This window comes from Falco peregrinus, chromosome 7 (genome assembly GCF_023634155.1).
Source record: "Falco peregrinus isolate bFalPer1 chromosome 7, bFalPer1.pri, whole genome shotgun sequence".
NCBI classification, from domain to species: domain Eukaryota; kingdom Metazoa; phylum Chordata; class Aves; order Falconiformes; family Falconidae; genus Falco; species Falco peregrinus.
In genome coordinates this window covers 25,328,663-25,351,898 of record NC_073727.1, presented here as the reverse complement: position 1 = coordinate 25,351,898, position 23,236 = coordinate 25,328,663, and the positions used below count along the sequence as shown (strand labels likewise).

Genomic DNA, 23,236 nt, shown 5'->3' with positions numbered 1-23,236 from the left:
TCTTACCCAAGTTCTTACCCATCTTACGAACAGTGTGCCTGTCGGTCCCTTACTCCCTAAATGCTTCGTGGCTTCTACCCTCACCGCCCTCCTCTCTTCCCGGGCCCTATTCCTGCAGCCTCCCCAGCTCCCGTCTCCTCCCCGCCCCACGCCCGCTCCCGCAGACCGGCCCAGCTTCGATCGCACTTGGGCTAAGCCCAGCGCTGACCCCGCAGCACTTCCGCGCACCGCGGCCGCCACTCGCGCCCCTGCCCGGCCTCAGCGCCCCCGCGGTCCCCGGGGACACCCGCATCGCGCGGGGCTGAGGGTAGGGAACGGGCAGCGGCCAGTCAGGCCGCCACCTCGGGGCAGGGGCGCCATCTTGCGGGGAAGAGGCGGCGGCCCGGGAGCAAGGCGGAGGTCAACATCCCGCTGCGGGCAGGCCACCGGCTTCGGCCACCCGCCTGCGAGGGCTGGGTGGGGTCACGATGCCCCTCCGGACGGGGCCGGGGCCGGGGCCGGGGCCGGGGACGTGGACTAGGCCGCCCCCGCCGGCCTCTCCCGAGGCGGCTCTCCCGGCGCGGCAGAAGGCGAGGGGCGGGGCTTCCGGCGAGCCAATCAGCGGCAGGGTGGGGGTGTGGGCGGGAGCGCGCGCGCGCCGCCCGTGACGCTACAATGGCTATGGTGGCTGCACAGTGACACGTCTCCTTCCGCGGCGGCGGCGGCCGGGAGGGGGCGGGGGGAGCGCCCGTTCTCGCGGGATCCCGGAGCGGCTGGCTCGGCCCCGCGCGAGCCGGGACGGTGCGAGCGGGCCGCCGGCGGGGACGCCAGCGGCGGGGACGGGCGGTCGGCGCGGCGCGGCCATGGCGGGGCAGCAGTTCCAGTACGACGACAGCGGCAACACGTTCTTCTACTTCCTCACCAGCTTCGTGGGGCTCATCGTCATCCCCGCCACCTACTACCTGTGGCCGCGGGACCAGCACGCCGGTGAGCGGCCCTGCCCCGCGCTCGGCCTGCGCCGCCGCCTGCTGCCGTGGGCGTCCCCTCCCTTCCCCTCCCCCCGCTCCCCCCCTGCCGGCGGCGCGCGCCCCCCGCCCGCGCGCGCCCCCGCGCCGCGGCGGAGCGGGACCGGGCCGGGCCGGGCCGTACCGGGCCGTACCGTGCCTCCCGCCGGGCCGGGCCCGCGGTGGCGCCGCTCCGCCCCGCCCCGCCTGGGGCGCCCGGCCGGCCCTGCGGGGAGCGCGGCCCCGGGGGGTGCCGTGCTGGGGGGCGCGGGCCGGCGCTGCCGCCGCTGTCAGCCATTTAGCGGTGCCCGGGGGCAGCCGTGGGGAGGCTCAGCCCAGCCCCCTCCCGAAGGCGCGCTCGGCTCCGCGCCCCTGCGCCTGCAGAGTCATTGCTGCGCTGGGGTCTGGTGCTTTGTTTTGGTTTGTTGGGTGTTCTCTTTCCTTCCCGGGGGGTTGCGGGGCGGGTGACCTAAATCTTCACCGTGGGAAAAGCATAAACTGTGGAGTGGAGGCCAAAGAGGAAAAGTTACCGGGCTCAGCTTTTGTGCGCTGTGAGGTCGCAGCGAGTGTGAGAGCGGGGCTGTAATTTTTCCCATTGGAAGTCAGGGTTGGCTGTCCGAAGCGCCAGGTGACCCTTCGGGGTGATGCTTTGCAGCCCCCAGCAACGTTAGAAAGTTTCCCTGAATACTTAAAAAATTTATTTCCACAGTCATTTCCCTCTTTGTCTTTCGCGTATCCCTCTGTTCTTGGAAGGAGAAGGCATTTTGGTACGCAGGCTGCACAAGAACATGTTTTTAACTGCAGTTGGGAGGTGAAAAAAGCTGTAGAAACTGTGTTTAAAGGCAGGGTGTTAAACCACCCAGTGGAACAGGGGTGCTTCATGCCGATTCCCATCGCTGAAACTACTGACCTTTTAAGAACGCCTGTGCTTTGCAATCTGAGAGGAATCCCTTACGTTCACTGCATCTTTTTATGTCTGATATCTGGTGGTTATTTCGTGTTTTTTGTGTGCCATTTTAAATTGCGTGGCTCTCTTTCTCTTAGTTTTATGTGTAAAATAAATACTTAACCATGAGATCTTATTCCTGTACCTTCTATAGTAAGGCATAAGTAGAAAAAAATGATAGAAGAAATGCTGTTTTGGTGCTAAATCATAGCTGTTTACAGTCGTGGTTGCTGACAGTCATGCCTGCAGCTTCTGACAGGGTACTGGCTAGAGAACCGCTTCGGAGGATTGATCTCTGCCCTCCAGGTACTACCTGTTGTATGGCTGAGGAGTTAGTTCTTTCTGTTGCAGAGAAAGGTTTCTCTGCCTTATCTTTCTGAGTCCTGACTGTTGCAGAAGGGAGACGTTACTGTTATTGAAGACATTTTGTAATGGTTGGGTTGTTCTTAAGGAGCAGGAGATCAGAGAGAGAAGATAGTTTTGGAGAAAACTTTACTTCTGTAACCTCAGTGGTTTTGTTTTATTTTTGTTCTGGTGAAGGGTGGGAGGCAGCGAGGGAGAAAATTATTCTCTTGAATAATGTTTTAGTTCCTCTGTAGTTCTTAGCAGCAGCTTCTTGGGGGAAACGTGTGACTTAGAGATGCCGTGCAGAACGGTATGGCCAGCAGTGATGCTCAGTGCTGTTAAGCTTGGTTTCAGAGGGCTGACAGAAGCAGGAAAAGCTGTAGAACTGGTGTCAAACTTGGAAACACTTTACTAGCTTTATATTTGATCTTCATATATCTTTCCAGAATGGCAGAAAATGTGAACCTGACTTTGGAATATGGCTATGGATTGTACTGTGTTTCCAACTTGGGCTGCCGTTAAACTTTACTAGTATCTTTCCCTCTTGCCAGCATTGCTGAGTACATGGAGGGCCTGCTGCATATTGTTCTGCAACTGGTGCTGGACTCTTACAAACCTGTATCAAATCATACTTTCCAAAACACAAGGTAAAATTTTATTGTACTGTTGGTACAAAAACAAGTCAAGTAAGTGAAAAGAACCAGGCATGGCAATGGATGGAAATGAAAGAATGATTTCTGCCTTGTAATTGTCTTAATGGATTTTACAATGTGAGTATAGTCCAGGGTTTAGCATACATTTAATAGCATGCCTGCAGTCTCCTGTGTGAGTTCTGGTCTGCAGTCTCTTTTTAAATGAAGAGTTGAGGTGTTGTGCTAGTCATGTTTGGGACTACCGGAGTGCTCTTTTGCTTCATTGTGGTGTTCTAGTTCTTTAAGCGTACAGCTCATGTGATGCATTTCCAGCGAAATCCTATCATAGTTTTCTCACAGCTTTGTATGTATTTAACCATACCTGTTCCACCATTTGAACCAGATTTCAGGAAAAAGTTCAACCTTGTGCTGATGCAAAGTAGCAATTGTTTAGCCATGAGTTCGTGTTTTCAGAATAATTCATGAGTTTTTTTTTAAAAATGAAACAACCGAAAAAAACCCAAACCAGACCAAAACCACGTGTCATTTCAGAAACTAAGAGAAGGCTATGTCTTGAGAACAGGAATCCTCCAGCACTGCTAACTTTTTATTGTTGTAATAAGCAGGAATATCTGAATGTTGGTATGAGGTGATTATTTTGATGGTAATTTAGAGCAGGTTTTCCAACCAGTGGGGCACAGTACTGGGCCGAACTGAATAAGCTCTGTCAAGACCTCTTGTTCTCTCTGTGTAGGACCAACTAACGTTTTCATTCTGGAATTGTGTTTTGTCCTACCTGTGCTAGAGAACCCAGTGCAGAGGTGCCTTTGTGGCCCCGAGCAGACCTGGTAAAGCCCGGGTGGACTAGCTAGCTGTTTCAGCTCCTGCTGCAGCAGAGCCTGCCAGGAGTGAGAAGACCAGATCAGAGTGAACTTTTGAAGCAAATCATATGCTTGGCCTCCTCCCCTCAAGACCCTTTTGCAATGCAAAACAGAGCACTCAAAAGACATAGAGCAGGTGCCTTTTTTTTTGGTAAAAACTAGTTTGGAAGATGACCTTCAGCCACATAGATTTGCAAGAGTGCTAGAGCTAGGCTGAAGCAAGAGTTAGAGAGGGAGGCTGAGCCCTTGGTGCTTGCTCTTTCCTTCTACAAATGCACTGCCATGGATTGCTGGTACTTGATACAGCAAAGAGCCCGAGACAGAGGAGAAAAAAAGGAGAGACAAATAAGAGTGCAAAACACTCACAGCTTTCTTCAAGTAAGGTTTAGCACCAAAGATGCTAATGGTTCATAACATTTTGGGATTTGTTCTGTAGCTTTGTAGTAAATGACCGTAAAGTAAATTAAAAGGAGAAAAACCCCATAAATCAGCATATATTTTTGCCATAGTGAAGATTGGAAGGTAAGAATATATCTGTACTGCTTTACTACTATGAGAAAACTCACAATGCGTTACCTCGTGTCAGATTTTTAACGGGATAGTTTTTTAGCAAGCCGTTAGGATTTTGCTCTTAGTTAATTTTAAAATGAACTTTTGAAAGGCCTTTTCAATACTACTGTCTTGAAGAATAGCATGATTTGACTTGTCTCTCTCAAGCTTTGAGTAAAATTTGAGCTATTTATTTTCTGGGTATCTAAATCTGCTTTCGAGAGTCTGTATGAAGCATTGCTGCAGTCTGCAGTAGGGATCGATACTTATATTTGGGAGGGTTTTGCTGTGGGGTGGTAGTCACCACCGTGAACTGTCCTATAATTTCATTACCTCAGCTTTGATAAACCAAACAAGCAAGTAATTGACTTTGTAGAACGGATTTGTCCCAATGACTTTATCTCCTCAGTGTTCATTGTAGAGCTCATAAGGCTCTTGTAAAAGGTTAATTGTTCAGCTTTGTGTCTTGGGCTGCAGTTTCATAACTACTTCAAGGTAACAGTTCTCTAACAGGGTAAGTCTTTTATTTCTCTCTCTCTCCCTTGTGTCAAATAGAGCACCTGAGCAGTGTGAGGGACTGGAACATTGAGCTAAAAGGAATTTTTTGGTTTTTTTGTCTTTTAATGTGTATTGGTTTCTGGGTAGGACTCCGTGATGTCTGGGATGGTGCAGGATGTGACTGTGAGCTGGGAGGGGAGAAGGCTGGTTCTTCTAGGTGGTGGTTAAACTTCTATGTTGTTTATCCTTGACTTGTATCTTTAAAACATATTTATGTGTATATGTGTTTTATTAGTAAAAAAAAAAAGAAAGCCCCTAAAAACCAGTTCATACTTTTTGTGGATTATCTCTCTTTTGGGTGAATATTGGTATAACTTTAGCGTAATTACTATGAGAGAAACTATTACAAGGACTATTCCCAATTTGGAACAAAAAATGCTGTTGCTAAAAAGTTATTCTGGTGCAGATTCACTTCTTAACTAAAAAGTATTTTCTGCAATAGGAATTTTAACGTTGTTTTTCAACAAGTTAATTGTGAGAGTTGAAGAAAACGTGGGGTTTTTTTCTCAGCAATTAGGCATGGATAAGCGCCCATCAGAGTATCTTCGTGTTGTTGGACTTGCCTGTCGGCTTGTGTAGATTAAACATCAGCATCTAAAAGGAGAGCAAGAGGTGAATGAATTGAGTTGGGTAATGTGCCAGTTGTTGCAAAATGCTAATGCGTTTGCTGAACTTTGTGTACTTTTTGGCTCAGACCTGTGTTGCTGAATTAGGACACATAATTATCAAGCTGTGCTGAAACAGGTGGTCATAGACTGTGATCTGCACATGTATCTGTGAAAGTTTGTCTTTTTTTTTTTTTTTTTTAGTTGATTTAGGTCTACATTAAAAAAAATACCCTGTTTTAGAGCACTGGGCATTCATAACGTGTTACAAAGCTGTTGGAAAGAACAAAAGTCTCTATCCTGAGTCTTCTACAGTAACTTGAACAAAAGATGTTGAAAACTGGATAAAAACCTCAAAGAATAATAGCTGTGAATGCAGGGATAATGCTAATGAAAGTTTTCTCTTGCGGTTTCTTCTCTGAGAGAAAAGAGGCTGTAGGAGCTGTTCTGCTTGGAACATAGATCTTCTTGAGGTACAAGACCAGAAGAACCTACTGTAGGAATGGGAGAGGGGGAAGATAACCTGCTGCACTTTTGAATCTAGGAAAAATTATTGATAAGAAACGGCTAAAAGCTGTTCAATTTCTTTTCATTGTGATATAAATCAATATAAAGTATGTGGGGTGTTTCTGTGGCGCTTTTTTCTTTTTGGTCAGTCCCCAGCTATATGTTGTCCTGTTGCTCACTAACATTTTACCCCTGCACCCTCTGCCTTCAAATGTTTCTAAGATGTAGCTAAAGTTTTCTGGAAGAACACTGGGCTGGTTAAAAAAGCCCTAAAACCTCACCGTTAAAAGTTCTGGTTAAAGGAGGTTGTTCATTAATAATCTTCAAAGATACCATGCCTCTCGGAAGAAGCATAGGCGGTTTGAGAACCCCTGCTCTAGTCCAGCTTTTTTGTGTTGGGGCTGGGCGAAGTACAGAAATACTTAAGAAATACAGCTTACTGGGTGACTGTTAAAAGGGAGAATAGAAATAATGGTGATACTTAATATTTTGTTACTTTTTACTGTATTACTACTTGGAAACAGGTTTTTTTTTGCAGGTAAATGGGTAGTAGTTGGCAGCCATATTCAAAACCTTGAAAGGAAGTCCTGAGAAAGTCCTTCTTTGAAGGTTTACTGTATTAGGAACCATACTTCTCTGTATATTTGCCCACTATACTGGATATCACTATATAGTAATGTAAATATGAAGGTTTCTCTGTAGGTTTTTGGTGTATTTTTCATCTGTAGATCTTCAGGCTGTCTTCAGAAATCCATGTTAATCCCCTGCTTTAAGATAGAAGTAGAGGAACTGAGGCTATGAAGTTTTTTGCTTGTTAAGGACAAACAGTGAGTCTGCAATTTGGATGTGACTCAAACCAATGCAGAGAATGCGGGCAGCATTTCTTCTGTTTTATCTGTAATGGAGTAATGAGCACTTGCACCTTACAGCAGCTGGGGGAGAGGAAGGGCATCTCAGAACTACCTAATACTGCTGATCCTGCTTTGGGGTAAAATTCTTCTGTGCTGCCTCTAATCCGCTGGTGAGGTAAGGTTGGTTGTAGGGGGTTAACTGTGACTACTGTCCTTCTCACAGTTCACTGAAATCTCATTAACTTACCTCAAAAGTATTTCACAGCATTTTGGCGTTTGGTAGTACAGACTAAAAGTACAGGATGCTGGTAGAGGATGGGATAAAAGGACAGGACAAAAACACAGGATGCTAAGCTCATTGCTAATGCTAATGCGGTGGACAAGCATGGGTGTGAAAACTTGATACCTGTGATTATAAAGTGTTTTGTGCCTGTATGTGTGTGCTTTTATCCTTTCCTGTTAATACAACCTTGGAGCATGGTGTCAGGAAGTGGGAGGAGAGTTAATGAAACTCAGTTAAGCATTTAGGAACTGTTATTTCATATAAATTGAAATTTTTTTAGCTATTGAGAGATTGAGTGTACTATGGTTACCTTAAACCATTTCAAGTTCGGAAAAATACAGCTTATTAGGTAACTCTTAAAAGGGAGAATAGATTATAATGGCAATACTTCATACTATTTTGTTAATTTTTTTACTATATTGCTGTTTTGAAGCAGTAGGATTTTTTGCAGAAACATTTGAAAAAAGGGCAAACATCATGAGATGTCATTAGTAATGCCTAGCAATTATCTCTAAAAATACTTTTTGAAACAAAGTATTTGGACAGAGTAATCTAAACTGCTCTGTTATTTGGAAAAAAAGCATGTCTTTTCATGGAATTGTTTTGAAGTATTGCAATCTTATTCTAAGCATTGTAGTCTCCTAGCAGTAAAATAAAATTAATAACCCTGTGTTAGAGGTTAGCTGAGTAGCTTCAAGACTGTCCAGAACACTTAATTCTGAAAAGCTTTTTTCAGAATATGCAAGATAAAGATCAAGCTATTAGAAGAACTTTATCTCTCATTACATAGACATGAAAATAAAGCTGTTGTATTTTTTTTTAAAAGTCAGCCTTTCTTATGGAAGCTCATGAGAACTGGTGTTGTAGAAGTTTTATTATATACCTCATTGTTCTTTTTCTACTTGCTGCAAGGATTTCTTGACTATTCGTGTAGATGACATGGAACTATCAGGATGTACAGGCTGTGTGTCAGAGAATTCAGGTTAGTGCTATTTAACCTGAGGTATTCAAGGGTAAAGTACGATGGTTCAGTTGGTTTCATGAGCAGATAAACCATTCTTGCAGAAGGAGCACGAATTTGAGAGAGCAGGGTGAATGATGAGGAAATGGGGTTGACAGCGATTCCAAAGTGAGGGTTTTGAAGTGGGTTTTTTTGTGTTGTTTTTGTTCAAATTCATGCCTGTCAAGAAAGGTGCAGATCTACAGCAGCTTGGGCAAACCTAGGTGAGGCTGCGGCTGTGTGCTTTCGTCCTGCGCTGCTGCCTTCTCCCACTGAGGGATTTGTAGTCCTTTTCCTCAGCTGTTAGCCAGGACCTGACACAAACATGCCTCTCATTTTGTGGTGAGGGAGGTCGTGCTGGCTGGACCATACAAAGAGTAGGGAGAAGCCCAAAATAGTTTCTTCATTTCTTTTATGAGCAAAAAGGTTTTTGTCTGTGCCAGTTCTTAAGTAAGTGTACAATTGAGAAGATTGAAGAAGTGTTTTCAAATTTTTGCGTAATATTTCCCTTTTACAGAAAATTACTTACAAGCATTCTAAATGACTGCAGGAGGTGATGCATTTTAGACTCAAAAGATGTCTTTATCTTGGTTGGCTAGTTGAGCTGTTTGAGACTAGGATACTTGCTGGCATTGTGACTTCTAGAAAGGCTTACTAATAATGTTTCAGATTTTTTATTTTTTTTATTTTTAGAAACAAGAGTGGATATACTGGGTCAGGTCAGATGTTGTCTTTACATGATACTAAAAAGTGTATGCCTTAAGGAGAGAATAACATGACAAGCATAAATAGTGTTTCCTTTGCATATTCTCCCAGTTTCCAATGGTTTTTAGTTCAATGACTCTATTTTAGCATAGCATCTATACCATCCTGTGGCTGCAAATAATTATCTTTGTTTTGCATCTGCTTCTGACTTTATTTGATGATCCTTATTTGCTGTACTGGAAGAGGCCAGTAAACTTTCAGTCCTGTCTGTCCTGGCTGTCACTTAAGGTTTTTTTACAGCCTTCTGTTATCTCTCCTCGCACTTTTCTTTCTCCGAGCTGAAAGATTTGTAGCTTATATTTTGGACATAAATCTTTTCTTATGTTCAGTGGCCCTTGTTCACCTTAATTGAATGTTTTCTAGTTGCCGCTCTTTAAGAGGTGGGGACTAGGACTGTGCATCATACTCAAGGTTGTACATACCTTAAGCTTATGTGGTGAAATAATGTTCTCTTCCTCACAGGAATGCTCTAAATATGTGCTTTGCTCGTTATAACTAATAAGTATTTAGCTGAGGTTTTCATAGAACAGTTTCTCACAACACCAAGATCGCATTCCTGCGAGGTAATGATCAGCACCAAGCTCATCCTTTATATATATCTAAAATTAGGGTAGTCCCCATTGCTCTTTGTTTTTATGCCCTGAATTCCATGTGCCGTTCTGTAGTCCACTTGCTTGATCTCTACAATTCTTTAGGATACCCTTGCCCTTGTTACCCGGAATAAGTTAATACCATCCAGAAGCTTTATTTTACTGCTCACACCTTCACCCAGGTTACTTAGTAGTGAAATATATTGTAGTTCCAGCATGGATTCCTGCAGAATTGTCAGTTTCCTTCTGCTGCAGGAATTGGCCATTCATTCGGCCTTGCAGTCACATACTTACTTTTGCAATAGATAGTTGCCCTGAAAGACTTCTAAGAGGAACCTTTCAAAAGCTTTTTGGAAACCATAGACTGTATCTGTAGGATGTCTTCTTCCATGTTTACTTTCTTTAGAGGACTTTGCCTTTACAAAAGCACCACTGATGATAAATGGATGTATGGTACTTATCCCTATGTCCACTAATTCTGTCCTTTATTATAGTTTGAGGTGTGCATCAGAACAATACTGAATAGAGGCATTTTCAGTGATTGGTGGTATGCTAAGTGACTTTTGTCTACATTTGTTTTGGATTGAATGTTTACTCATTTCTTCCCCACACCAAATCGATAAAATCAAGCTATTAATTAAAGATGTGGAAGTCTTAGAGCCCAGTGTTGTTGATTTCATCTAGAATTGTTAACTTCTGACTCATGGGTGTCATGCCATATTAAAATGGATAGTTTTCTGATTCCTCTCAGATGCCGTTGAAGTTTTGCTGATGTACCTGTGGGCATAGCCCTACTATAAATTTGATAATTCAGGATTTTGTCAGCACAAATGAGACTGTATACTAATAGGAAGGAGAAGGTTTGGAATAGGCTTGAGTAGGAATAATGTGATGTGGAACTGCCCTGAGACCAGTGAGGCTGGCTATAAACAGCAAGTCCAAGTAAGTAAACTCTGAAAAGAAGTTAACTTTCAAGATTTTGAATCATCTTCTATTACTATTTATTAAAGTTTTTAGTAACAAATGCTATCTTTTGGTCAGCAAATAGGTGTGGAACAGTGTGAATGAAAAAATAGGTTACTTGCCCTTTTACACTTAATCTAGTTGCTGTAAAACATGCTCTAGAAAAGAAGCAGGCTTGCTATTGAGGTCTTTTCCAGGACTTTCTGTGGTTTATGAGCTGCTTGGAATTTTAGTGGTTGACAACATATTAAAACATATTTTTTAATTATTTCTATGAATATTTATTAGGCAGAAAAAAATCTTTTAGAAAACAACGAGGGTCAGCATCAGATTCAGCTATAAACATTTTAGTGAAGAGGCTAGCTTAAACCTCCTTATGGATAAACTCGGGGTAGTGAGTACAATTCTTACAACAATAGAAATTAAGATTAGAAAGCATCTGTTCAGATTATTTAATTCTTCACTGGTATGGTCAGCTCAAAGTCCTGAAACATACTTTCCAGTTTGGTTTTTTTTTTAAATAATTTTAACTGGAACACTGGTGTTACTTGAAGCCTTTTGGGTTTAAGCAACTGCATTTTAGAATACTTTTAAGTCAATTTAATTGACTTTATGCCTCATAATTTGGGGTTTTACACTAGAAGTCAATTCTATTATATTTTTGAGTAGGTTTGAAAGATTCAGAGATGTTGCTGACTTTGTGAGTTTGTGTGTTGCCTCTTAGTTACTGGGGAAGATGTGTTACTGCTTTAAAACTTCGTTAACAGTGTTTGTCAGTGGCATCTCTTGAAAGTAAGTGTAGGTTTTTTTCCTAATCCTGTGATTTTTAAATTATTCCAGGAAACTGTACTAGATCCGTTTGGAGTCTATTTTACAATAATTATCAAGGAAAATATCAATAGTTAAGCAAAAATGATCTAGTAAGGCAGTAGAGTAGCATTTTTATACTTGTATTAATCACCGGAGAAATGGTTATGTGATTAAAAAAGTAAATTTGTTTAGAGAGCCCCAGTTCAAGATCTCAGCAAATAAATTGTTCATACCATTGTTTAATTTCTGTGATTGTTGAAGTAGGAAAAAGTCCAAGACTTCAGCTTTTGCATATGTGTGTGTATACATTGCATATACATATACATAGTTGTTGAGAGAAAACAGGAACCTAGTGTGCAATTTAGAGGATTAAAACTGTAGAACTCTGAGTGAAAACCAGCAGAATCAGAAACTCTCAAGAGCAGGGTGCCAGCTGAGCCTGTTACCCTCAGGTTTAACAGAATAGGTTTAATGCTTAGAGCAGCAGTACCCTTGGATCAAAATCTTTACTTAAGCCTTGCATGCTGTGTGTATTACTTGCATCTCTTGAAATGTTCCAAAGGTACAAGTTTCCAAGACAAGGGGTAGAGAGAGGATGACATGCTGCAGTTATGTTTTGTGGAAGTCTTGTCTGTGAAGAGATCTCTGCATTTCCTAGGCTGCAGAACTCAGTCATGCAGTATTCCATGCTGAAAGAAGTCCTTTTCTTTTGAAGCCAAGCAGCGTTCTCCTTTGGGTGAATTGTCTCCATCTGGTGGGAAGAATGTTTCATACACGCTTCCTCAAATATCTTTTTCTGAGAGTCCACTGGAGCTGTATCTTAGACTTGCTGCCTTTACTTTTCTTAGTAGCCTTAAGGCAGAAGGGATGCAAGAGGCTAGGACATGCTTCTGTTCTTTCTTACTGTTTGAGGCAGAACGTTGGAAAACTGGTGTATTCCATTTATTCTGGAACTAACTAACTAGTTTTTTTGTTGTTTTAAAAATTGTCTGTGTGATCTCTTTAAACTATGTGCTTTACATAAGAGTACTGATGCCATTATCTTATTTTGTGCTATTTCATCCTAAAACTGACCTGTGTTTGTTGCAGCTGAAACAGGGTTCTGGTGATTAAAACTTTCCTCCTCTATATAATTTCAAGTGTACTTCTTTCCCTTCACTTTCTTCCAGAGTTGCCCATCTCCAATAAATGTGTAATCTTGTTACGAAGGAAAAATAACCTTCCTTAGGTTTTCTTTTGGGAGTACTTACGGGAGCCTCTAGAACTTGAAACAAAAAGCTTAGGTCTAGGTAGGGATCATTTGTCAAGCATTCCTAAGGATAAAATAGATGCTCCTGTTTCTTCAGAAAAAAATAATAAATAAGCACTTCTAATAGTAGAACAGTGAAGACCACTTCTGCTTCACTGTCAGGAAGGAGTAGGGCAGAAGTAATTTCTGCAGCAACAACTAGGTTAGGTTACCCTACAGAGGTTACTAAAAATGAAACAAATCTTGTGCAGTGCTGTTGTATTTATATTGCTTCATGATGTTCACCCCAAAATGACTTGTAGCCCAAATCTTTCTTTTGGTTTCTTGGCGTAGTCATCTGGTGCCTTTGTCATTGCCCACAGAAGTAGTTTGTTCTTTCTGTGGTACTATTTTTTTAACATGTTTTGTGAAGTCGTGCCAGCATGTGTATCACAGATTCTTCTGATGATAGAAGTGCTTGTCTTCCTGAGCTGCCTGGCAGTGCCCCCATGGCCAGCGTCCTTGGTGTTCCTCATGTGCTGATAGAACCGTGTCTGTTCGTCATCGCTGCTGGTGCAGAGGTGGTGATCAGAGCATGGTAAAACAATGTGCAGTTGCTGCATTTTGTAAAGGTCTTGGTTTTTGAAGACAATATTTATATTAGATGCCAGAGACTTCGTATTCTTATGATGAGAGGTCAGGGGAGAAGCACAGAAAGGCAGGGTGTGTGTCAGTAAGGTGTGGCTATGGGTGAATGTCAAAACCAACCTTTAGCTGAGTTGTAGGCCACAGCCTGTATGTCACCTATGGAAGCAGCAAGTCCAGCCTGTGGTTGGCTTCCTACTCTCGTGTGTGTCCTGTGTTCCTCACCCATCATGTGATGGGTGAATGAACAAATGTTGAGACATACATGAGATAAAATTTTTGCCCTGTGAGGGTGATCAAACACTAGAACAGGTTGGTCAGAAAGACTGTGGGGTCTCTGTCCTTGAAGATATTCAAAGGCCTACAGCCAGAGCCCTGAGCAACCTGCTCTGTTGACCTTCCTCTGAGCAGCAGGGTTCAATTAGATAATCTCCAGAGGTCTCTCCCGACTTCAAGTGTTCCACTGTTTTGTGATGCCCAAGAACTGTGTGGTCTGGGTTGCCCACCCAGAACAAGCAGCTTGCTTATCCTGAAATCACTCTCTCTAAAGACCAGGATATTCAAAAGGCATATATAAGTTCTGACAAATAGAAGTCAATTTAGTGTTTCCTTAAGCATTCTCTACTGATACCTGTATTGTCACCTGGAATACAAGGGAAGAAAACCTTTAGTCACCAAATAAAAGAAAGAAGGATCGAAGATGGTATCTTTTTCTCTCTCTTTTTTTTTTTTTTTTTATAATTGCATTGAGCTTGTTGTTCAAATGTTGCATACCTCTTTGGATTCAACATAAAGTTGACTGTATCTCGGACTTACTTATCAGTCAGTGATCTGTAGTCATTCTCTAGTTAAGGTGTATAGCCAAATGGACAGCTACCTTTAAGGAAGCACAAGTCTAAAATACTTATTAATCACTTTATTTTAATCCAAAAGTAGTAAGCAGATTACTGTACAAGTAAACTTTTTTCCCATTTAGTTATTAATAGCTTGGTTATGCTAGGGTCTTGATTTTATTTTCATTTGTCTAAAAGCTAAATTACCTACTAGTATCACTGGAGGACCTGAGTAACTCTTTGTGAATAATTGAAAGAGATGGTGCTCAGCCTTCCTTTTGTACTAGTAATTGTTCTATTTGAGAGCTTGAAGAGCATATTAAGATTTAGCTTTGGCTGGATGTTCACATACATTTGTTATGATACTGTAACAGGCACATGTGAACCCTCTGAAAGTGAGTGTTGTACTGATGAAAAATTGCTTGTGAATGTCAAGAACTTTGGATGAATCTAGAACAGTTTGGGAGGAAATGGAGAAAGCATGGGACTTCCCCGGATGATTTACAGAAATGAACTGGCAGTCTACAGCCCTCTTGTGAGAGGGGTGCTTTAGCGATACCTTGATGGGTGGAATATTGTTGGAGAGGTTAATTCTAAAGCCAAGGGATGCATGACGCCTCTGCTTTTCAAGACTCTTTAATACCTATTTTAAAAACTTTAAGGGTTTTACCCATTAAATGAGAAGCTCTTGGCTAGAAGAAAAGCATTCCGACCCTGCCCCTTGTCTCCCTGTAATCCCGTATCAAAGGACAGTGTCTGAAGTGCTGTTATGCTTTAATGGGGAACCACAATCTGGAGTGAGAAGAAACAGAGAACTCTTGCCTGCTACCTGCTTTTCAGAACCTCTTTCTCTGACAAAGCAAGGATGCCAGAGCTGAAGTGCAAAGAAGGTACAGTTCCGATTTCACTGCAAAGCTTTACCCTTAGCAGCATTGTAATGTGTTTACTCCTGTGTGCTTGAGGTCTGCAAGATACTGCAGGGACCGTGTGCCAGTTCTGTGACATGGCAATGCACTTGTGTGAAAGGAAACTCCTTGGGAGAGGAAGGCAAAGGAAAAAAGTACATGATTTATCCACAACTTGCTCATTAGGAATACATTGCTGCTTTTGTTAAGCACAGTAATTATCTGGTATTCTGGCTCTTGCTAGTCTTCCCCCCCCCCTTTCCCCCATGCAACCAATGTCTTCCTAACAAGATAATTTTTTTTTTTTTTGTGCAATTACATACATTGTCTGTAAATAAACAGGAAGCCTGTTTTTCCTGGATACAGCAGGAATACAGCTTTCTTACTCAGGGTGATGTTTTGCCAGTGGCTTTCTGCCTAAGCTGGGAGTGATGCTGTCTATATTCCGCCTTTCTCCCAAGTAGCTGCCCGTTTTTGAATTCCACAAGTTAATATGCGTTAATGATGACATGTGACAGAGGAAGTGCCTCAGGATAACGCTGAATAATTTGAATAGTCTGGACTTTAGCCTCAATTTGGGAAGGATTTGATTCTCTCTTTATGTTCCAGACAGATAACTATAAACAATCATTCATCTTAGTGCCCTGTTTCCTTTTGGGGTTGTTAATCAAATGAGACTATTGCCATCCCAAGATAGTAAAGAAATTAATGAGGTGCTTTTGCTTTGATATGGTTTAATCAACTGTAATTAGATTTGATCCAGAGTTGTGCCGATGAGTGTGGAGAAAAAAAAAAAGTGATGGCTGCTTAGCTTCATGTTTTAGTTCGGTATTTGTCTGAAGAGGTCCCCATGTGCAGCATAGCTCTTCCAGGGACTCTTTGACTGACTTAGGTGGTACTGTTTACCTATCCAAAGGGTGTAATTTTTGCGCACACCACTTGCCTCCAGGTTTACTTTTTTATTTCTTGGTACTGCTGTCACACTGTTTGCAAAATGTGACTCCTGCAGCTGTTACTGGAAGTCTGTTGCGAAACCTCAGGTCTCTGGTTATTAGAAACCACTTTTAGTTTCTAGCCTCGTTTTTCCCCATGGTCAGTTTTTTTTGACCATATGCCAACTTTTTAGTTTACCTTGCACAACTATGTTTCTTTTCTCCAGGGGTGCCTTCCCCTCAGGGCCTTCTGGAAGATTTTTGGCATGGTAAGGTGAAGGGTGTTAGCATATTCTTGCAGGGAGGATGCAGAGAGGGGAAAGGAGATAGTCATCTGGTACTTGCCAGGCTGGACAGTAGGCAGGTTTGAGAACTGGGGTTTTGTGTCTCAGACAGAGTGGCACAGATTTTTAAATAGAGGCACAGCAGCTTGATAAAAACTTCCTAGCAAAAACACTAAAAGGAGTCATATCCTGTTAGGCTTAGTTTTACAGGATTAAGTAAACGAAGTTCTCCTGGTCATCTTCTGTTTGTCCAAAGAGCACTGGTAATCTGTTTTCATGTTGGTTTTAGGTACTTCTTTCTGCAGGCAGCGTAGTCAGTTAAGATAGTTAACCAAACAGCACTGCCCCTTGGTTGTGCTGCAGAAATGTCTGTGGGGCTGTGATACAAGTTGGATCAGGTAGCTGATCTGGATCAGTGTGGTTGAACTGAGCAGTTCATCTTGCTTCAGTACTGCAAAACTGAATTTATCAACAATATTTGGAATGAGTGATTGATGCTTAATATAAGCACATGGGTCTTCTATGAGGCTTGTTTGTTCAAATTGATGCCTGGTTTGTTCAAATATCAGGCATCATGCTATGGCTTATAAACGGTCAACAGACAGGCAACTAAACCCCCCAGAACGTTTTCCTCTCTGTTTCTGTAGCAGAGCTTTTTAGTCCTCATTACTTAATTGTCTGTCTAGTTTTTAATGCCATCAGCTTTTTTTGAAATGCCAATTTTATGTGCTGGTAATGTCTCTTAGTTCTGCATTAAAAATAGTAGTTTAATTTTAAATATCAGTTAGCTCACTTCTAGTTGTGTGGATCCAGTTCTGAACCAATAGAGATCTCCCACAATTTTTGTCTTGAAAGAAAAAAAAAACTGTGAAGAGAAAATGCCAAATTAATTTGCATTCTGCCGGTAGGGAGTCAGTGTTGCATTTTAGCCCTGTTTTCATTGTCACTAAATGTTTTATTCATAGTGCTTTTTAAAGCCTTACACAAGTGAAAATAAGTGGGCAGTTGCTTAACCAAATACTAGTTGCATCTTTTTTGTTTAGAATGCTTCATGTTTAGTACTTTTCTTAAGTATGTGAACAATCTTTGTAGATCAGGAGAACTGCAAAGTATGTGTGTGGCTTATCTGTTGCACAAAACTGCAAGACAGATTTGGAAGCTTATTTTGAAGCCTTGCAAGAGTTGGATAGGATGCAAGGGAGGATAATTCAATCCTTTATACTCACTCTCTCCTCCTTTGGGGGTGGTGGGACTACTAATGTAATTTTCTCAAGGAATCCCATCAAGCTGATTAATATTATTTTGAGTTTTGGGGAGGATATACTTTGTAGAATTAGGTAGTTCAGAATAAGCTGATTTTTCCTGTTCTGGTACCTTGTATCTGCAAGCTTTAATATTTGTCTACTTTACTAGTTTGTGGGTGGCCAGGTGTCATCTCTGTTCCCACTCCGGCCAAATCAGCCAGGGTTTAAAATACGGTTCTGTGGTTACATCTCAACTTGTGGTTGATCTGGTGTGCAGTATTGGCATTTATGGTCACGTTTTCTCTAGCCTCAGATAGTTTGGTGACTGCAAATTGAAGTTCTGGATGTTTCACCTGAACTGCATGCATGCTTAGAAATTCAAGTAGATCACCAAGCACCATATCCTATCAGAATAACTAAACAGAGGTCATCACTGTCTTCCACAACCACCTTTTCGAAAACTGCCAAAGAAAAACATTTCTGTGTATCATAACTGCTGTTTTAGTTAAGATGAGGGCATCAGATTGTTATAACTACAAAGTTGAGATGTAAGATTTTTTAGGATGTGACTGACGTGCTTGGGATCAAGGTTGTTAATATATTCCTCCATTTAGATAATTCACAGTTGTCTCTTAAATTGGCAAATTTAGTCACTTTGTTTACCAGCAATATCTAAATGCATTGAGACAGGATGAAGTTTTTTCTCTTTAATTCTTTCAGCTTTAGTCTGAAAAGGGCCAAGTGGTCTTATTCTTTTGCAGATAAGGTAAGTATAGTGACCTCCAGACTTCAGAAGTTGTGGGTTGACCCTGGCTGGATGCCAGGTGCCCACCAGAGCCATTCTATTACTCCCCTCCTCAAACTGGACAGGGGAGAGAAAATACAACGAAAGGCTCCTGGGGTGAGGCAAGGACAGGGGGATAGGTCACTTGCCAGTTACCGGCATGGGCAAAACAGACTTGACTTGGGGAAATTAGTTTAATTTATTATCATTCAAGTAAGAGTAGGATAATGAGAAATAAACCCAAATCTTAACACACCTTCTTCCCAGGCTCAGCTTCACTCCTGGATTCTCTGCCTCCTCCCCCCACGTGGCACAGAGGGATGGGGAACGGGGGTTGCAGTTAGTCCCTCATACCTTGTCTTTGCTGCTACTTCCCCCTCAGGGGGAGGCTCCTCACACTCTGCCCCTACTCAGTGTGGGGTCTGTCCCACAGGAGACAGTTCTCCATGAACTGCTCCAATGTGAGTCCTTCCCATGGGCTGCAGTTCTTCACACACTGCTCCAGCGTGGGTCCCTTCCACAGGGTGCTGTCCTTCAGGCACACACTGCTCCAGCGTGGGTCCCTTCCACAGGGTGCTGTCCTTCAGGCACACACTGCTCCAGCGTGGGTCCCTTCCACAGGGTGCTGTCCTTCAGGCACACACTGCTCCAGCGTGGGTCCCTTGCGGAGTCACAGCTCCTGCCAGCAAACCTGCTCCAGCCTGGGCTCCTCTCTCCCCACAGCTCCTGCCAGAAGCCTGCTCCAGCGCAGGCTTCCTGCAGGGTCACAGCCTCCTTGGGGCATCCACCTGCTCTGGGGTCCTCCACAGGCTGCAGGTGGGTATCTGCTCCAGCGTTACCCTCCAGGGGCTGCAGGGGCCCAGCCTGCCTCACCGTGGGCTTCACCACAGGCTGCAGGGGCGTCTCTGCTCTGGTGCCTCCTCCTTCACTGACCTCAGTGTCTGCTGGGTTGTTTCTCTCACACATTCTCACCCCTCACTCTGGCTGCAGTTGCTGTTGCACAGGTTTTCCCCCTCCCCTTCTTAAATACACCCTCCCAGAGGTGCTGTCACTGCTGCTGATGGGCTCGGCCTCGGCCAGCGGTGGGTCCATCTCAGAGCCAGCTGTCATTGGCCCTGTCATACATGGGGGAAGCTTCTAGCAGCTTCTCACAGGAGCCACCCCTGCAGCCCCCTGCTACCAAAACCTTGCCATGGAAAACCAATACAGAAGCGCTACAGGTCATAGTGTGTAGTCTATGCATAGACAAGTTACTTAAAAGATAAACAGGACTGAAGTCACTTTATAACATACAATTCTGGTGCTTACAGAGATTCTGTACGATCTATTTGCTTTCCACCATACTTTTCTCAGAATAAAAGACTTCTTTGACCAAGACTAAGTTGGTCTTGATTAACTCTGAAATACAATTAAAACTATCTTAACAGACAGAGCTTCTATGCCTTGTCATACTGATGTTGACAGTATAAATACAATTTCCTTGCAGCCCCGTCCTGTCCTGAAAGGGTGTGGGAGGAAAACTTGTTGGCCAGTTTGTCACTAATGTTTATGCTTTCTTGCCATCAGCCCATATTACTGAGCTACATGACTTTCAAATAGCTGTTATCTTATTCTTCCTTCCTTTCCCCCTTCAATGGGAAAAAACCTAAGTGAAGGCACTAACAAAACAGTTGTTGTAAAGGGGAGAAAAATGCATCGTGTTTTCAGTTGAGGGAGCAGCTGTTGCTCTGGCTGTATTCTTTAGTTGTATACAGACACTGCTTTGCCTGTGGGTTAGGTGGTTTTTGGTTGTTTTTCCTGCACACCGTAGCTGACATACTGAAACGGGAGACTTGTTGAAGTTGTATATAAAATGGCAGAAATAAAATTTACAGGTTCACATTAGCCAGGCAAAGGCTGTGTTCAGGTGATGATTGCTATGTGACATGTGGAAAATAGAATGGATTCCTTTTAGGTAGTGGAGAATAATCTGACCAACTTCTTGTGTTTATGGATGTACAGTGTCACTTAAATGGATAAACCCTATTGTTTCCTCCAGTATTGCTGGACCTTTTGTTAGTCCTCCAACTGACCTTGCATCCATTCTGGGATGAAGTGAGCATGTTTGTCGTTCTGCTTTTTGTCAAATTGTTAATCACAATCTTTCTCTTTCATAGAGCAAATTCGATTAAAGAATATAAGAAATGTGTATGGAAGATGCTTGTGGTATCGTTTGCGACTGTTAAAGCCACAACAAAACATAATTCCTACGGTAAAGTAAGTATGTTTCACATGCGTGACTTTCCATTAAAGCAATTCCTACATTTTTATTTTTATAAAAATACATTATTTTTTTTGTAAACAAAGCAGCTGGAATTAGTTATATGATAATGGCTTTTGTGTCACAGAAGAGACATTTGTGATCTGCTGTATTTGAATAATTAACATTTAATCATTATTATCTAGTAGGGATTGAAATCAAGATGGATGCTGTTTGTCCTTTAGAAAATATCTGTTAAATAAAACCAGTGAACCTGAGCACTAATAAATAAGTAAACAATGCATTTATATGTTCAAAAAACGAATCTTCCCTCATTGAAATTAGTGATGCTAGTGATGTCTTTTGATTTTAAATATTTAATATGTAAACATACATTCAGATATGAGTAATAATTTGTATGTTCAAAGTGATGGTTTATATCCTTTAGTTCTTTATTTATTACTCCCACCCTCAAAATGGTTTGCTGTCTGTTAGCATCTGTTCCAGCTTGTTGGTTTTTTAACATTACTTGGTCTAGGATCAGGTTAAAGTCATCCTTTAAAAATAGGAAATACTATTGTATACCTGCTGCAGACAGACAGTTAAAGAATGGAAAAAGTCTTCGTTGATAGTAGCTTGCTGTTATTATAATAAAAAAAGGCGAGAAGATAAATAGAAGTCAGAGCAGCTGTCTCATCTGTGTCAAAAGTGGTATTATAACTGGAATACCTGCTTCAGAATCTCTTTAATATTTCTCGTTATTTTAATATTGTTGCTTGAAGACTGGTATCAAATGGCTTCTTATGTTACTTGTAGAATTATACTAGAGCTAGTGGATTTATCCATTAAAAAAATTCTTTCTTCCAAACAGGAAAATAGTCCTCCTTGCTGGCTGGGCATTATTTTTGTTTCTTGCATACAAAGTTTCCAAAACAGACCGAGAGTATCAAGAATACAACCCTTATGAGGTTTTACATTTGGATCCTGTAAGTAATAGCATCTTTCATGAGTCTACTAGTATAACTATATTCTGTGCCTAGAGGTCAAATTTAAGACTTTTTTTTTTTTTAAACAAAATCACTTAACTTTAGTGAATGTGTTTTTGTTCTTTTTTTGGCACCTGAAAGTTGCTGCTGCATATTGCAAAGTCAGTTGTTAGATATTCTTTGCCTATATCTTACTAATTTGTAACTTTCATATCTAACTCCTTCAAAATTCTAATGACTGACTTAATATAGTGAGGTGGGTTTTGTTTTTTTTTCTTCCTGTTTTGAATCTTGTTCTGTTGTTTTCCTTGCTTGGTACAGGAAAACAAAAAAGTCATTCTGCTTTGCCCTGTGAAAACTTTCTCCATAGTGATTTTTAGGGATGCTGCTGAATGAACTGTATAAACAAGAGTGCAGATTAATTTGATTTACAGTTGTACAGGAGTATTTCTCTTCTAAAATGAAAGATTTCACTAAAGGGTGTTGGTGATGCACATTTTGATGTAATAAAGGTTACCTTGAATCTGTTGTATCTGTGAATGCAAACAACAAATTCTAAATAGTGATACCAGCCAATTGGTTTATTAAATTGGAAAAAAACCAATGTAGTGTTTATCTAGAAAACAGATGCAGTACTTCATTTTGAATCAGACCTTCAATATAAATAAACATAAGTTATATATTCCAAGGTGACACATAGACCTTCGGACATCCCCTAAACTCTTACTTAGCCTCATCAAACTCGTCTCTTAATCACAATACCTTGAGCAAATCCTGCTTATGTTAATTATTTCCTGTTACAAAGCTCCTCTTCTGAATAACAGTAGAGTCATCTTTTCAGTTCTGAATTCTGAGATATGTTTTACTCTCCAGTCTGAAGTAGTACACTGTGGAAACATCTCAGCACAAGAATATGGAGGAACTTTGAATGTACTTGTTTTGATTAAACCTGACATATTTTGATAGTGTGGGAGAGCTTAATATGTATATGAACATTAACAAACATATCTGCTGCCATTAGTGATGTGGCTTGTCAGCATAAAAATAGGCATCACTAGTACTGCTTTACTACCCTAGGAAAGCCATTATAGCAGATGAGTCTAGCCTATTTCTAGCCAGACAGGTAGAACGAGATCTGCCTGTCATGTGCGGAGGAAAGTTGTTTAAATTCAACCTCTGCTCAGTTCCTCTGTTAATGCTTAATTGCTGACTTGTGTTCTCTCACTGATGCACAGGAGCAGGCTAAGTTTTTATACTGAATGGTATCTGTTGTAACCGTGCAGTTTAAATGTTCATATATCTGGGTTAACTTTGTTTAAACAAATCAGGCTAGGGATTAGGTCATCAGAGGATTGTCTTTTGTCATCTTTGGCAAATTTCTATGAGTAACAACTCTGAGAGGAAAAAAGTATGTATGTAGTGAATTGTAACTTAATGTTACCAATGTACCAATGTAACCAATACTGAAATGCTTCAAGAACTGATAGAGGGATGGAGCATATATGTCACAAAGATAAGCTGAATTAAAGCCAGAGATGTTACAAGGAGGAAGAAGAGATGGGTGTGAAGATAGATAAGTTGAAGTAGGGCTTGAAGTAGTCCAATGTTTCAGATTGTGTTTGTTTTACGTATTTCTGTGCTATCAGATGATGTCTGCTCAATCCCCTTGGAAAACTTGTAGTTCAGACTACATGAAAGTTAACAGCTTTCTTCTGTTACCATCAAAGTGGAACCTTTAGCATTGTTTCCAGCCCTGCTGATGTTGAAGTGATACAGATGTTGGAAGTGTTGCAAGATAATGGAATTGTTGCTGTTCAAAAAACAAAAATCCAAACTAAAAGAAAAGAAGTCGCAGGTGCAAACACTTGAAAGACTTGGTACACAATAA

The 23,236-nt window shown here is 41.8% G+C and overlaps 1 protein-coding gene across 1 annotated transcript in view; it reads left to right on the top strand.

The window, feature by feature from the left end:
• The first annotated feature begins 660 nt into the window (after positions 1-660).
• SEC63 (SEC63 homolog, protein translocation regulator) overlaps positions 661-23,236 on the top strand; it is a 63,698-nt gene continuing 41,122 nt past the window's right edge. The window contains exons 1-3 of the mRNA XM_055810212.1: positions 661-966; positions 20,280-20,379; positions 21,234-21,348. Coding sequence (XP_055666187.1) covers positions 843-966; positions 20,280-20,379; positions 21,234-21,348 — 339 coding nt within the window. The 5' untranslated portion in view covers positions 661-842. The remainder of the gene's footprint in view (positions 967-20,279; positions 20,380-21,233; positions 21,349-23,236) is intronic.